Source organism: Melanaphis sacchari, unplaced genomic scaffold, assembly GCF_002803265.2.
Source record: "Melanaphis sacchari strain LSU unplaced genomic scaffold, SCAv2.0 Contig105_pilon_pilon, whole genome shotgun sequence".
In the NCBI taxonomy this organism is placed as follows: Eukaryota; Metazoa; Arthropoda; class Insecta; order Hemiptera; family Aphididae; genus Melanaphis; species Melanaphis sacchari.
Window position 1 is genome coordinate 596847 of NW_020270395.1, and position 18016 is coordinate 614862.

An 18016-nucleotide genomic window follows, 5' to 3' on the forward strand; every position below is an offset into this window, starting at 1 on the left:
CAATGATAAAACTTAAATAAATTAAATTACACTTTATTTAATTTTTAAACTTTAAAATTTGTGATAATAGTGTGCTGTTTCACTGTCTGAAGCTTCAAAGAAAGAATATCTGAATAAAGCTGATCCCCAGAAAATATAAGACACATAAAATTAGTTGTTGGAAAGAATTTTGAAAAACAATAAAGCATTTATGCTTAACATAATGTACAATTTGAATCAAGTAAACCAATAAGTATTCTATTTTTATGAACGCATATAAATATACATAATATATAAAGATGTCGGTGCGCAATTGTTTTCTCTATATATCCCATATGCAACATGAAAAATTTGTAAAGTTAAAACAAGCTATTTTAAATACTTAACTTATAAAAAAAAAAAGAAATATTGTAAAAAGCAATAGTACTAATACAATTACTAATTCACTCCAATACTTTAGCTATTATAAGATTGATATTACACTCAAATGTGAATAAAATCATAACCATATAAATAAGTCAAACATATTATTTATGTTATGTCAAATATTTAAGAATGAAAGGATTCTTCAAATTAATTACTATAGTTGTAAAAATATGTAAATATATATTAAGCTAATAAAAATAATCTTAACACAATGTAAAAATGAATAATGAATCGTACTTTAATACAAAAATTAAACATAAAATATTAACTCATTTAAATCATTAAAAATCACTCACAAGAATTGTTAACATAAATTGTTGTTTTATATAATAACAACTATTAAACTTTTATTAAACTCATTTAAAATAAAATATCAATATGGATATCCACAAATACTCATTATTTCATTTGTACTTCAATTGATTACTATAGTTATAGAAATATGTAAATATATATTAAGTTAACAAAAATATGATACTGTTAAACTAGATAGTAATAATAATGAAAATAAAATGATCTTGATACAATGTAAATATAAATAATGAATCGTACTTAAATATAAAAATTGAACATAAAATATTAACTTATTTAAATCATTACAAATCGCACACATAAATTGTTTTATATAACTATTTAACTTTTCATAAACTCATAAAATGAAATATCAAAATTGATATCCACAAATGCTTATTATTTCATTGTTACTTATGGTATGAGCAATACATATCATTTCTAGACAATCCTCATATAATTGAAATGGCCGTTTAACATTAGTAAACAATAGCTTAATAAAGGAATACAAATAATCTAAATGTAGATGATAATCTTCTGGTTTCACCGACTTGGAGAATTCTGAAAACTTGATGCACTCGGATTGCACATCATTAGCCATTTTAGGGTTTAAAATATTTCTGTAAAAATATTAATTATAGCATTTAAACATAAATCAGAATTATAATATTTAAATATATAGCATACAATGTAGAAAGGCGATTCGGTACATAACGATAAGTTGGCCAATTCATTTTGCAAGGTTGGCAGTAACAGTCAAACTTAAAAACATCCTTGTATAACTCTTGCCTTGCTTCTTTTTCGTGTCCTATAAAGATTATTCCATAAGAACAGCACAACTAGAAAATAATAAATAAAAAAAAAGTATTTTATTTTAATAATCTCGAAAACAAATCATAATAATAATCAAAAATTATGTAAGGAGTAAACAAAAAAAGAAATATTTTGATATATTTCCTTTTTATTTTAATATATTAGGTGACATATTATAAAGTAGTGACTTGTCTTAGAAAAAATTGTATTATCAGAAATGTATACAAAATTATTTAAATATGATCCTATCATCTCTATCATCAAGTAAATATAATATGATAAACAAGGTTACATAAAATTATCAATTATAATTATAATAAAAATAATTATATATTATAATTACTTGAGTTCCTTTGGGAATTGGTTGAATAGCTTTCATAACCCTTATTCTATCAGATAAATTTCCACTCCGTTTAATATTTGGATCACAAGAATGGTTGAACAAGCAAATGGTTGGATACAAAGTTAATCCTATTGTAAGAGTAGCCTGGCGATCTTTATGAAAAGAAATAGTAGGGGCATTGATGTTTAACTTTCTACAATTCAAATCTAAAACAGTTAAAATATGCACTAAAGAAGCACCCACAGTAGCTATATAACTTTCTGGAATTTTAAAGCCACTTAACATCAAATAATGCAACATATCAACTGCAATACAGTTAAAAAAAAACAAGAGATCTATAGATAGTTTGTTTTCAATACTCTCCAAAGAAAAAGCCGTTAAAAAATTATCAGACTTATATTGACCATTTTCGTCAAAACCCCTTGTTTTAGGATCTATTTTAGATTTAAAAAAGCTATCAACTGTCGAACAATATTTCTCTAGACCCATATTTAAATAGGCTTTTAAAAACCACTTCATAGCAAGTTCATTCACTCTCGTTACTCCGGGTGTTGATTTGACGAAATACATGATTGGACATTCCAAATAGTGTCCATCTTTATCAGCTTTATCCATACAGTCTTTATTGCAGTAACTGACCTGACAAAAAAAGTATTAATTTGTAAACATATTTTCTATCTTATAATATCTACTTGAATATAAAATAATAGGTATACATAGAAGAAATGTAGATTTTAATCCAGGAGAGGGATATATAATAAAATATATTGAAAGGTTTGTCTTTTTGACCAGTTTATTAAAAGTTAGTTTTATTTACTTATGAAGGGTATGAGGTTATTATTCTTTACAATTATACTATAATAGAGATATCCTAGAGAGTAGACTATCTCCAAGGCCAAACTTCTCTCTGCACCGGCCTATGAATAATACATATTAAAATAAATTAAAAAAGATATATATCATAGGTGGTCAACTTGTGGCTCTCATTATTGTCAGACATGGCTCGCGTATTACTTACAAAATCAAAATTTACTTGATATCATTATGAATTTTAATTCTTTAGGTATAAGCTTAAAAAAAATTATCAAATTATATAAAATGTGTCAATAAACACTTTGGTTCTTGGTATCATTGTATTTATCTGTATGGCCCGTGAACCTATTCATGGTGGCCACCCCTGATATACTTAAAACTTTTAAAAGTACAAATAAAAAAAGAATATTTTTTATAAAATAATATGTTTCACTTATTTAAATCTGATTGGATTCAATGGACTAAATGACCTATCATTGATGATAAATTATACTAAGTATAAAATAATAAATAATATATGAATCCATATGAAAAATAAGGAGAAATTTCAAGATATTGAATAATGTATAATAATATATCTAAAACAAAGTTATTCAACTTTGGTCATAATGATCAACCACACTTCTCCCAAGTTAATTGAACACGTACATATTAGTAGATTAATTAAAACAATTGTCAACTTTAAAAATAATAATAATATATTTAAAGTGTTAAAAGTTAAAACAGTAATATTAAAATAATAAGTACCTATGTTACAAGGTTATACATTTTACATTACATGAATAACTTGAAGAAAATAATTTTTCAATAACAACTTCAACTTATTTCAATGTTTGTTATTTAATTATTTTTTGTCTATAATGTAATTTTTTAGACCAATATTGTTTTAGTCAATATTTATTATTACCATGGAGAGATAAAGAGGGCATAATTAAGACAAGAGAATTTGAGAAACTTATTATTTAATGCAGAAATGTTTATAATAATTATTTGCAAGTTTATAAAAGTTGGGTATTTTAAGGTACTAGAAAAGGGATTCATTTGTAATAAACCAGAGTTCCATAGAATTAACCTATACAAATATTTATTTAGGTGTAGTCCAAATAATTAAAATCATTTTAAGTTATACTATATTTGTTCAAAAAATAATATGTATATTAATACTGCATACCAACTATTTTCACTGGTAGAAAATAAAAAAAAACATACCGATAAACATTTTGGACAAGGGTAAAGAGCTACGTCCAACTTCAAGCAACCATTATAATTACAAACTTCTGTATGATGTGAAATAGGCCCACAAATATAAGGTTCTTCTATGGCCACAACATCACCTAAAAATGAATAGATATTAAGTATGTTATCCATAATGCTATCACAGGTTAACAGATTAACCTTAACTTTAAATCAATAAATTAAAATTTTTTTTATTAAAATTACTTAACATTTTCTTAATGGGTTTATCACCCCACTTTTTAACAACATAATTTCACTTACCTGGGTTAATGTCATGAGTAGCATAAACACCACGTCCCATATCTTTAGACATTTTCAATTCCACAAAGGCTGAAAGCGCTGGAATGTTTTCATTTTTTCCACCAACTAGCTGTTCGGCGGGAAGTACTTTCTTCGTCTTTTTCCGCTCTTCCAACCGCTCATCACACTGGGCCACAGCTATGTCGACCGCCGTTCGAAACTTGAGTTTATTTTCCTCGGACATGTCCACCTCGTCCATTCGTATCAGACACTCGGCGTAACTCTCCTTTGCCCGTTCGGCGAGGCCCAACATACGTTCTGCATTCCCAGCTCTCTCATACAGCTTGTATGCAAGCTTGGGCGGATAATTAGACATAATGGCCCAGCGCACGTCCTTCAGACAAAGCTCAAATTGACCCATATGGTAGTACGCGGCCGACCGGTTACCCAGTGCTAGCGCGTGGCACTCGGAGGTCGGATCACTACTTACCAAACACATGGTATACATGTCGGCGGCTTTACCATACATCTTAGATTTGAAAAAATCGTTGCCTTTTAATCGTAACTTCGCTGTCGAGGCGGGTCCATCGTATTCCAGGTCGACGTTCAACGTAGGAGTCAACATTTTGTGTTTGCGGAGCAAAGAACGCGTGAACACAAATCGGCTTTTGGCAGTCTTCAACGTAGACAGGTGCACGTAAACGCCACCTAGCGCGTCAGCCATCTGCAGCCGACGGGAGTAGTGCAAAAAGTTATCGTATTCCATGTCAAACGCGTTATTCATTTTTTTCGCCTAAATTATGACCGACACAGAGAGCAAGACGCGTGCACGAACACCACGAGGCAGAATAAATCGCTCGTTAACGGCTATAGAAATAATGAGCACTTGCCACCTCCTACCTTTCTCGACCGTAACGAATAACACGTAGATTAATGGACAATAAAACAGGTGTACGGTGTCGCCAACGTAAATGGTAAATTGCGCGCAATAGGTGGATAAATGACAAAAATTTATTTTGCGCGATGTTGTATGTTGATTTTTGACTATGCAAGTTAGCGAGTAGCGACTGCCTTTGGGATATCGTAATTCGTATTATTCGTGATCCCTAGTGTCGAGTTAAAAAGCGTAAAAGATAAGGCTGAAAAGCTTAATGTTTGTAGTTATTTTTAACTAATACTTTAACCAAAGACAATGAACAACTATTCAGTAGTAGTAACTGCTAGACAGGTAGGTATATCGACAAAATTTTTACAGACACGTGTAGCATACTGCATAACGGTCAACGCGGGAATGAACTTTGTTTATTGTAACATTTATGTTTTATAATAATCTGTCATTTAATTTAGTCTTATTAGCGTCACGTGTTATCTGTCGTAGTCAATATCAAATGTCGATACAAGTGATACAACATTGAATTTAATCATAAATATACAGATGACCTTTCTAGTTTTGACGTCCAAATATTGTGATTGGGTATTTGATGCTATGATGTAATTATTTATACAAAAACATCTTGTGTCCTTGTTAAAGAAATGCCAAGGAAAGTATTAAATGCGGTATTATAATTATTCCCATTTCTAAGTCAGCGACATTATAATGGTCTATGATCTTTTCTCCTAAGTCAACCATTTACCTCGCCATGACGCCCATTACCCATGCTTAGGTAAACTTGTCAGGGTACGGGTAGGTATAACATATGTTATTTTTAGTAATTTTAATTTAATTCACTAACATATTTATACTGGTGTAATACAGTTATACTTGAATTTAAATCATAGAAAAGATATTATAATATATATATGTTACGGGCAAAAGTCGAAATCGGGCAAACCTCAGAAATGCCCGGACAAAACGCGAATTGCCCACAATCCTTGGGCAAAATGTCATATTTCGGCTTTTGACCAGGCAAACCTAGTTATGACCAACATCATTTGGGCAAAACCATATACTGACTTTTATCGTAAGGACAAAACCGTAGAGTTTTAAATACGTTCGCTAATATTATAAACAAATTTAATAATTATAAAATAAGTATTATTGTACAAATATGATTAAATAAACTTAATTAATATATTTAAACCTCACTTGAGTCAAACTGTAGCGTTTTAAATTATGTGTAGTTCTAATATGTGTAGCAACAAATAAACAAAAATATTATTTTTTTATTATTATATTCAATTACATCTGTACAATATTTTTTATTAATTATTTATTTTAACATTATAGAGAACCTAATATTATTATATGTTTATTTTTATACGAGTACTTAATATCATTATATTTTTATTATTATTTAAGTGTATTTAATTATATCTGTACAATATTTTATGATTATTATTTTTTTGTATTTAATATTAGTGGTTATTTAAAACGCTACAGTTTGACTCAAGTGAGGTTTAAACATATTAATTTTATATATTTGTACAATAATACTTATTTTATAATTATTAAATTTGTTTATAATATTAGCGAACGTATTTAAAACTCTACGGTTTTTTCCTTACGATAAAAGTCAGTATATGGTTTTGGCGGTTTTGTCCAAATGATGTTGGTCATAACTAGGTTTGCCCGGTCAAAAGCCGAAATATGACATTTTGCCCAAGGATTGTGGACAATTCGCGTTTTGCCCGATTTCGGCTTTTGCCCGTAACATATATATATATATACCTATGTCATATTATTTATTTTTAGAAAATACGTCCTAGGAAAACTCACTGTGAAACAGTCCACACTCCTTCATATAGTGCTACCTCGTAAAATGAATAATAACATTTCAGTATCAACTTGAATTTTATTTCTGTATAACTTTTATATACATCAAGAATCAAGATAGAAACAGTGGAATTGTCATCGTCTATATTGGCTGATCGGCTAATATTTGATCAAGTGATTAGTACGGGTGATGGTCTCTGTAATAGCCTAACAATAAACAGTAAAACAATTTATTGCAGAAAGGTAGTGCTAGCCGGTTACAATAATCAGATGAGACGCTACCGCTGTTTTCCCCGTAGGCCGTAGTACCGAATAATATGTAGGTACTAGATGCATAATATAAAATAAATTTAAATAGTCATCTTCGTAAACGGGTAAACTTATAGTTTGTCGTTTGTTAATGTCGATATATAGGGTACGGATCGATTATAAACTTTGCCAGAATACAGGTTGAGATAAAAAGGTAATAAAAGGTCTAATGTAAACTCCGCCAATCTTTTTATCTTACCTGTAATGCCGTAATAGGTATATGCAACTCCCCCAGTTTTTTTTGTTTAGCTGCTCAGTGCTCACATTGCCTTGTGCCTTCTAACATTAAATACGTTGACATCTATTGCAATGATATATTATAGTAATGGAGTATGGAGTAATACAAGACTTAGAATATTTACAATTTGTATCACATCATTTTAGTTTACATACATGAAATAATTATATATTTTTGCATTATTAGGTATAACGATTATTTATTATGATTTTCTTACTATAATTTAAATATTTAATGTGAACGATATGATATTGATATTATATTATAATTTTGTTAATAATATATTAAATTAATTTCATACTACTATTTAACTTTTTTCAGTGGCAGAGTTTACATGAACCCAATTTTATCTGTTTTTTTTCTGGCGGATTTTACTGTAAAAAAGGTACTTGTGAGTTGTGACAGAGTTTACATGCGCCATGGTACGGATGGTTATGGAGTCTTGGTCACGACGTAAACTGTGGGTATTTTAGCCAATAGTTAATAGGTAACTGTTATAACATTAGAAATTACTAATTTTATTATTTAATAACTAATTAGTTTGAAAATAGTAGGTATTTACAAAATAAATTACTGATATTTTAGTAATAGTTTACAGCGTATATTTTAATTTTTAATAGTTTAATACTATTGACATATTAATCAAAATAATATTGCATTTGATATTCCCAATGGAGGGGTAGTGATAAAAACATTTAAAATATACAATGACACAATGTGCTTCAAAGACTCAAAAAGTTCACGCCGCTATTAAAAACTATACATCATGTTTTTTAACATGCTATCTGGTTATTGGTTATTATAATCCATATTGATATTACGAGTTGATGACAGATAAGTATGTGATTAACTAGTAAAAATAATTAATTAAATAATACCAATTACCACAATTATTGAATACAACTGTACAAATTGAACAAGTGATGTTATAACTTATAACTCATAAGTCATAACCACTGCCCACTGATATCTATTGTTGTTTTTGTACATAATAAATTAGTACTTAAATTATAATCTATTTTAGTCTTAAATTCAAATCAAACCTCTGGTTAGATAAATCACACATTAAGGTTTTTGAATATTATTGGTATAATTGATATTTTGTGGGAGATGAACTTATTGTGTTAAATACTAAATAATGCGGCAGCAAAATTTCGAGTTTGACCTTAAGCAGTGTGACAAACATAGTTCATTGTGTGTGTGTCACCTAGTTTTTATTTAAAACTTAAAATAATTTTTATTCAGTACGTTAGTATGTTCTATACCTACGACGATAGAAGATAAATTAATTGAAGCCGTTCGTTTACTCTAACCATATTGATTAGTTGATGGCAAAATTAAATAATGATTTATGGGAAAACATTTTTGCTGATTTTGAATTAAAAAACGGTAAATAAAATTGAAACAGTAATATATTATTATATTATAAAGAGTACAGAGTTTTCGTATTTTGAGATTTATATTCATTGGATTTATTAATCTATTCATATCATACTTGTAAAATGTTGTGACTTATGTGAGTTATTCTTTTGTTATTTCACGGTTAAGTTATGCGGGGATGATTTTACAGGAGGGAGGATTTGACGCCTTCTTGATGTCGGTAACTATAAGAACTAGTCGACAATTTTTAAAATTCGCCAATTGTAATATATTTTGAAACTATTGAAACTTCCATATTATAAAATAGGTAAATTAATACACATTAACCATTAAATATAGTTTAGTTGTAATAAATATCCTACAAGATTTTTGGCAAACGGATAATCAAAGATTAGGTACCCATAAGAGCCCATGTCTGCTGTTAATCAGTTCAAGATACTCTCAATATTTCCTATAATTTTATATTATATGCGTTACATGTTCTTATTCGGTTTTCACACGATCACACGATTTATGATAAATATTTAATTGTTTGTTGTTATTATTATTTTCTTTAATCGTTGACTTTTTTGTGGTTATCGCTATTCGCAAGAGCGCATTAAAGATTAATATATGGGGGCAGTGGTGCCAGGTTATATACATTTTACTAATTTAAGTGAAGCAAAATCAAAATATTTTGGAAAATGGATTAGGAAATAATATGTTGTCTACCTCTAATAACTAATAATTTTAGGTTTTTATTTAATTATTTAGTATAAATATTATGAAATGTAAAAAAAACACAAAAACCACCCACTCTATTTACTATATGAAGCGATCTTTTCAGTTCATGTATAGATTCGGCGCCATTATTTGGGGGGGGGGGGCGAAATTGTTTTGCGCCCTTGGTATATTTTATGAATATTTGTATGAAAATATGAACAACTTTTTAAAATTTTCCTCGCTACGCTCGGTATAATAATTATTTTTATTTCATATTTTCATACAAATATTATAACTATGCAAACATTTTCTTTTGATGCTAATTAGTTATCATCTAACATAATCTGACTATTAGGCATTCGTTTCAATTTCATTTTGATTTTAATTTATTTAAGCGACAATTTTTGTGAAAATATGGAATCGAAACATAAACATTTTAAACTTAAATGTCTCGATTGTGGTAGTGTTTACAACAACTTCTAGTGAACGGACTTTTAGTAAATTGAAACTTATAAAATAGAATTTACGTTCCACGATGACTTCAGTCTTAGCTCGTTGATAATATTAAGTTGTAAAAAAGATCTTGTCGATAAACTAGAAATAGATTCTGTTGTCATAAAATGGTATTTTTCCAACAAATAAGATATTTATATATTTCAGAAATTTTTACCAACGTTTTAAATCCAACTTTTTGTTTAATTATGCTCTTTAATTGTCGGTAAACTTATTAAAAAAATTATTCATTTATGTTTTTAAAATAACAAAATATCCATTTTAAATAAATATTCAATATCATAAAATATGAAAAATAAAAATAGTATTTTTTGATTTTGTAGAACATGAATGAAATTTGTTTTCAGGTCAATATTAAATTTAATAATCTGAAAAAATATATATAATTTCATATCTATTTGTTACCTATTTATTATTTTAGAAAAATGTAATTATTACTATAATATTTAGTATAAAGTCGGAAATATTCACTTTAAAGTTTAAACCACCCTAAAAATAAACTCTAGGATCGCCCCTTAGGTTATATTATATCTATATAAATCATAGACCTTATACTCAGTTAAGTCGTTTAAGAGACTTGAAGAATATAAGGTCGATGGGTTACCGGTATTTTTCCTGAATCGAAATAATTTCCGAATGCATTTTTCCCCAATGGTATTTTATCCAAAAAATTATAATACATATATGGTGAAATAAAATAAATTAAAATAAGCTTATACGATAAAACGTACTGAAAATGAAAATAAAAGTATAGCGAAAATTGATAGTACGCGAATAATGAAACTTAACGATTACAACAATTACAACGATTTACGTGTATACAAGCGATAATAATCATGATAATATCACAAGCGCACAATGATATAGGTGTAAAATATAAATCAATTAAATGTTCATGTGGCAAAGATAGTAATGGTATATATTATTATTTATTATACATATGTCGTTGTAATGGCGGTAAATTGTGATAAAGGCAAAATTGAAAATACCCATACTTTTTCGTAAATACCATCTTTATCATTATTTAATAGTAGTATTTTAGTTATATGTATAAAATATAATACATAGAAAATACGCCAGTATTAACAACATTTTTAATTTTTTTTTTTATTTTGGGAACAATAACCATCGGAAAACAGGTTTCAGGTTTTTGGACTTTCAGGTAAAATACTATTTGGGAAAAAATGACTGGTACTAGGTCTATAATAAAAATAAATCAATAAAATTCCTCACAAATAAATATAATAATAACAATATACCTATATAGTTTGGTTTTGTACATTAATTTCAGTTTATTATATTTGTGTATACAGATTAGTGATTAATGAATAGTGACCATAAAAATATCTATTGTAACTGTTGTACTTCAGTACTAACGTAGGTATAGTCACGAAAAGGACGGAAATACCATGCATTTATTAATATATTTATATTGATGACTAAAGGTATGGATATTGTTAATTTCGTTATGGGTGTAATTCACTCATTACTTATAGTGTGTATACTGTATTATAGTAACCGTTGACAGTGAAATGAGTGATAATATGTATATTATATTGGCAATTGGCTTATGTTATACATATACCTTACATACCTATTTAATATATACCGGCCATGTTTTTCTCTATACTGTGTAAACAATATATTCATCATTCATTAAGAATCTAAATATAGTTAGGCAAAACTTATATAATATTTTATTTGACATTTGGACAAAATTGATATAATTAAGAAGTTGCCCTTGAGATGCAAAAAAAAAAAAATTTTAAAAATAAAACTGTTTATGAAACGATATTAAGCAGTGGACATTTTAATAGTAAATGTCAATTTTATTGCCATGTAATACAACGAATAGAAAGAGGGTGACTAGTGTTAATGAAGATCACATAACTCCAAAACAAAATTAAATAGTAAACACGGAGGTTAGTGAAGTGCAAGAAATGATACTCTGGTATCAGTGGTATTATCTGGTATAAAAAATATAAATTTACTTAGTGGAAATAATGAAAACAGAAACATGGTTTTCAAAGAACTGGAAAAAAATAAAAAGAACGATTGCTTAATCCATAATCCAACAGACATGTCGAATCGTAAGAAGGCAAAATCAAAAGCGATTGAATGTAAAAAGTCCAAGGACTCCAAGCATCTGACTAATTAATTTTATAATTTTTTTATGTCAATTGTCAATGTACCATAATATACTCAAGAGTAGTAAGTTATTAACATTTGATTATACTTTGCACAACTCATAATTCGTTTAAAATTTAAAATATCGTTAATAACCTCGTTCAAATATAGATAATAATCTAATCTTCAAGTTTAACTATAGTCTATTAAAATATTTAAAACTAACAAAAATTGGTTCTTTTGAACAATAATTTCTATTGTATGTTTGTAAGACGAATACAGCATATACATATTATTGAGTAATGAGTATAGCGTACTCATGTGCATTAAGCTTTTGTTTTATTTAACCATTTTAACCTCGTTTCTCTATATTTATCCATAAACTTACTAAGACCATTAAGAGTTAAGACTATTGAGTAATATATTATAGAATCTATTATTAATTTCTATAACTATTATGTTGTGAAGTGTGAACTTTTAAGTCAGTGACTTTCAACCTTTTTAACAATGCGGTACATTTCATCTCCTAAAGAATTTTTGTGGCACACTTCAAGGGAGCTTACAGAACATCGGTTGAAAATCATTGCTCTAAGTGATGTTCTTGGACCTCAGATCTTAAAAGCTTTTAATTTTTAGTGAAATGTTTTTAGGGGAGTTAACATGTGCTCATTTAGATACAGTCAGTACCATCTATAACAACGCCGGTCGTAATGATATGGGATATAACGACGTTAATTTCAAGAATCTGGAAAAATTTTGTTCACCTATACTTACAAAATAACTGGTTACAACAACATTGGACGTAACGACAATATCGTCTAATACGACTTAAAAATTGGGCCACCGCACACATTTTTATCGTATATTACAACTGTATATTATTATTTTCACAAATGATTGTTTTATACTATTAGTTAAATTACTTACATAGATATTAGATAGGGTACCTTCACACTATTATTATAAGTAGCGTTAATTGGGCTAAATAGTTAACCGAAACACTAATTGAAACTGGCCATTGTTATAGATAGTACGGACTGTATTATAATTATTTTGTTTGTGAAATTTCAATAAGTGAGGGACAACTGGACAAGTACCCAGTTTCATACTATCATTAAATCATTTGAGTAAGTACCTATTGGCTATTTTAAAACTACATAAAAATAATAATAATGCTGCTTATATCGCGATTTACAATTAAATAAAAATGTCAAGCCACCCTATTACGGAAATAATCGAGAGTACACTGTTTAATTTTTATGTAACTATTTATATTATATGACAATAATTCTTTACAGATATATTTGCATTTCAGCATTATTAACTAATAACTAATGTAATTTCTTTAAAAATTAATTTAAAATCAATAAATATTCATTGTATTATATTTGATAAATTTATTAATTTTTGAATTACTATCAATAAAATAACTAAGTCGATAATATAATAAAGCATCTATTTTTTTTGTTGCTTTTTTATTTATAATTGAGATATTTACATAATATTTATATTTCTTTTAATAGTTTTAATTTTATTGAACAGGTAGTAGATATCCTTTAAATTAATACATTTTTCATTCATTTGATTTGAAATATTAAATTGAGTGGTATGAAACAAATTAATAAATTTATCAAATAAAAATAAACGTTTAACAGGAGTACCGAGTAGTAATTAGTACTTAGTAGTAAAACTGCAAAAAAAAAATCATTATAAAATAAATGATCTTATAATATATTGACACGTCGATAAGTATTTTAAGTTTCTCAGTTTATAGTAATATAGTAGAGTAAAAAATAATATCAAATCATACGACAGTGGTCAGTCGACAAACATTCAAAACACGGAATAAGAAAAGTAATAAGTATATGACGTTAGTTATGTATTTTAGTTCGTGATTCATAATAATATATTAATATCATTATCATGTGCAAACAATTTGATAATCATTATTTTATAAAAAAATGTTATTTGTTAAAAATGTCCCAATTTATTATATTAATAATAAAATTATTAGTAGTTATTTTATTTGTATAGATTGTTTATCTATTAAAAAAACTCAATAATAAATAATAATATAAATATATGCACGTTTTGTATTGGTATGTTGGCAGCTATTCCTCTGTTATCGAGAAATTGAGGTTGCAGTAACCGGGACCCACCTCTTCAACCATAAATCCGGTAAAGGAGATAATTGAAACATTGAATTAAAACACTAACCTCAAAAATATAATACAAATTACAATATATTCCGAATTTGTGAGCAAAAATTATTTAAATTTATTAACTACAAGTTAACTTTAAATTATTAAGTGATATTTTTGAAGTCTTTATTCTTCATTTATTATATAATATCAACGTTTCAGTAGAATAAAAACTTATTAAAATGGCTTTACACGTACCGAAAGCTCCGGGTTTTGCTCAAATGTTAAAGGATGGTGCCATGGTGAGTATTCTGTGAACATAACTACTGGTAATATACATATAATAAACTTACTGATCATGTTTGGATTTTATTTACGTGTTTTAGCATCTTTCTGGTCTAGAAGAAGCTGTATATCGGAACATTGGTGCCTGCAAACAGTTCTCTGACACTGTTAAAACTGCATATGGTCCAAATGGTATGAACAAAATAGTTATAAATCATATTGACAAGATATTTATCACTAATGATGCAGCCACAATTGTTAAGGAACTTGATGTAAGTGTTTCAGATACTCATCAAATGTATTCATTTTTTTAATCAAATATTTGTGTAGATTGAACATCCAGCTGCTAAAATCATTGTATTTGCGTCTGAAATGCAAGAGCAAGAAGTAGGTGATGGAACCAACTTTGTTATCATTTTTGCTGGAGCATTATTAGAACAAGCCGAACATTTATTGAAAATGGTCAGTACCTGTATTTTCTTAACTTTCAGTTATCAATCTTTTATGATAATTTAATTTTTAATAATTAAAGGGGTTAACACCAGTTGAAGTATGTGAAGGTTTCCAAGTAGCTCTTGAAAAGACTCTTGAATTATTACCTACCTTGACTTGTCATGAAATTAAAGACATCAAGAATAATGCTGAACAAATAGTATTAACACAAGCTGTAAAATCATCCATTATGAGCAAACAATATGGCCAAGAACAGTTTATCACAGATCTTGTGTTGAAAGCTTGCAGTAAGTATTATATTTGAACTCATGATTTCATTTTTAAGTAATATTAAAATTTAACTATATTTTCAGCTTCTATTCTCCCAGATAAGGCAACATTCAATGTAGACAATGTTAGAGTGTGCAAAATTTTGGTAATTATATTTATTTTAGATTTGTTTAATTAGTACTACCTAATTTAATTTTGTATTTATTAATTTTTTTGTTTAGGGATCAAATTTATATAACTCTACTGTTGTAAATGGTATGGTATTCAAACGTACTAATGAAGGTGATATTACTAAACAGACTAATGCTAAGATTGCTGTATATACATGTCCTATTGACATTACTACAACTGAGACAAAAGTATGTTATAATTTATAGCTGATTAATACAGAAATACAAATTTGTGTATAATTTAATATTTTAATTATTTATTTTAGGGAACAGTTTTAATTAAATCTGCAGAAGAATTACAAAGCTTCAGCCGTGGTGAAGAAATGGTGCTTGAAGAACAAATTAAAGCAATTGCTGATGCAGGTGTCACTGTAATTGTTGCTGGTGGTAAATTTGGCGACATGGCCTTACATTATTTAAACAAATATAAAATTATGGGTGTTCGATTAATGAGCAAATTTGATTTGAGACGATTGTGTAAATCCGTCTCAGCTACTGCATTACCCAGACTTGTAAGTATTTATGTATAAATATTAACAAAACATAACTATTTTATAAAAGGGTATGATTTTAATTGAAAAATAAGAATTGGAAGTAAAATAACTCTGGAAAACTATTTTAAACATAGTTTTTTTGATAAAAATAAGAGTTTTCCATCTGATTTTAAATTAATTATAATCATCGGTGTAATTTATTCCATAGTAATTTAATTATATTTTTTTTGTTATGTGTAAAATTTATCATATTTCAGAATACATTTTATAATCATAATATATCAAAAAAATAATTTTTATTTATTTATTTATTTTTAAATTAAAATTTAACATGTTGGAAATTGTTTAACTTTAGACTCCTCCAAACAAAGAAGAACTTGGTTATGCTGACTGTGTGTATGTAGATGAACTTGGAGACACTTCATTAGTAGTATTCCGTTTAGATGGTAAAGACTCGCGCATGTCAACAATTGTTGTACGTGGTGCTACTGATAACTACATGGATGATATAGAAAGAGCAATTGATGATGGTGTAAACACATTTAAAGGCGTTACCAGGGTATGTTAAAATTTAAATTGTTTTGTATATTTTGAATAAATAAAAAAATAAGTGTTTTTAATTTCGTTTTAGGATGGAAAATTATTACCTGGTGCTGGAGCTGTAGAAATGGAACTTGCTTACCAAGTAGGTTTATATGCTGACACATTGCCTGGTTTAGAACAATATGGTGCGAAAAGGTTTGCAATTGCTCTTGAAGGTTTTGTTAAAATTTTAGCTGATAACACTGGTGTGAAATCTAATGAAACTCTCGCTGAACTTTATTCCCAACATAGCAAGGGAAATAAAAATGCTGGTTTTAACATTGAAGTATGTTTTTAGTTTGGTGGATTTTTTTTTTTTTTTAATTTATAATTATTATTATTTCTCTAGCCTAAAGGATCATCATTAATAGATGTCACCAAAGCTGGAATTGTCGATTCTTACTTATCCAAGTTTTGGGGCTTGCAATATGCCACACAAGCTGCATGTACAATACTGAAAGTTGATCAAATCATAATGGCCAAACGAGCTGGAGGTCCTAAAGCACCTGGAGGACGTGCACCTGATAATGATGACGACGCGTAATTTTTTGTTGTACACACTTGGTATCTTATTTTTTTACCCACTAATTCAAGTTACTAACTTTTAATAATAATACTAAGTATTTTTTTTACTTGTAATGTTAAGAATCAATTTTGTAAAATTCTAATAAATTAATTAAAATGATTCTTATTATTTCTTAGTTACTTTTTATTTTATTCCAAATTTTTAGAATGGGATCAATTTTTTTTCATACAAATTTACAAAATGCAAAGCTATTGTTTTTGAAATATATTTTTGTTAATTGAATAATTGTTTAATTACAGCTACACATAGAAAAAATAAGTAAATTCTATTATTGTTGTCATGCTTAATTATAACAATAAAAGCCTTAAGAAAACAACTTAAAAATAATTAAATTCTATTCCATATTTTAAATTTTATGATGGCTCTATAATGTAATTTTTATTTCACTGGATCCTAATACTAAAAATTGGTTTGTTACTAAACAAGTGGCATCTTAGTTGCTCAAGATGAATATTTCACCCAAAAAATAATGAAAATTTAAATACTACATTTTCTTATTGTAAAATTGTTTGCTGTTAAAGATTATTAGTTATCGACTCACATTTTTTAGAGTATCTAATATTTTATAAAATAAGATGAATACTTATAAAATATTTGTAATTAATTTTGATCTTTTTCTTCTTATTTCACCTATATTATTTTTTTCATTTTTCATAATTTTTTATATTTTATTATGATGATTTAAAAAAAAATAGTGAAGTTTTCTAAACTAGTATGCTGTAATTTGTAACTATATTTAATAAATTTTTTTGTAACAAAACACATCAAATGAAATATAACAATTATAATTTTATTTAACTATTTATAAAATTTTGAAATAAAAATTTAAGAATTACCTATATTCCTAATAACAGAAAGCAAACTTCCATAATATTTACCAAATATTTATTTGATAAAATTTAGAGAATATTG

The 18016-nt window shown here is 27.4% G+C and overlaps 2 protein-coding genes and 1 long non-coding RNA gene across 4 annotated transcripts; 2 read left to right on the forward strand and 1 right to left on the reverse strand.

Annotated features, from left to right (window-relative positions):
- Nucleotides 1-1033: 1033 nt before the first annotated feature.
- Nucleotides 1034-5424, reverse strand: LOC112602774 (SET and MYND domain-containing protein 4-like). The gene is made up of 5 exons (XM_025351097.1): nt 4163-5424; nt 3875-3999; nt 1853-2491; nt 1384-1535; nt 1034-1316 (listed from the first exon to the last, which is right to left on the reverse strand). The coding sequence occupies exons 1-5, from the start codon at nt 4923-4925 to the stop codon at nt 1070-1072; spliced, it is 1926 nt and encodes a 641-aa protein (XP_025206882.1). The 5' UTR covers nt 4926-5424; the 3' UTR covers nt 1034-1069.
- Nucleotides 5425-7448: 2024 nt separating this feature from the next.
- On the forward strand, nt 7449-14373 carry LOC112602863. 2 transcript variants are annotated; one of them, XR_003115136.1, is made up of 3 exons: nt 7449-7587; nt 7723-7888; nt 14235-14373. It is a non-coding gene; the product is annotated as an uncharacterized LOC112602863 (long non-coding RNA). The 2 variants fall into 2 exon arrangements; XR_003115135.1 differs by having other exon boundaries at nt 7723-7861.
- A 59-nt stretch (nt 14374-14432) lies between these two features.
- On the forward strand, nt 14433-17134 carry LOC112602873 (T-complex protein 1 subunit theta). Its single transcript, XM_025351218.1, has 10 exons — nt 14433-14566; nt 14651-14821; nt 14880-15011; nt 15082-15289; nt 15356-15417; nt 15494-15631; nt 15709-15954; nt 16292-16495; nt 16568-16804; nt 16868-17134. Exons 1-10 carry the CDS (start codon nt 14507-14509, stop codon nt 17060-17062), a joined length of 1653 nt encoding a protein of 550 aa, XP_025207003.1. The 5' UTR covers nt 14433-14506; the 3' UTR covers nt 17063-17134.
- The last annotated feature ends 882 nt before the right edge of the window (nt 17135-18016 follow it).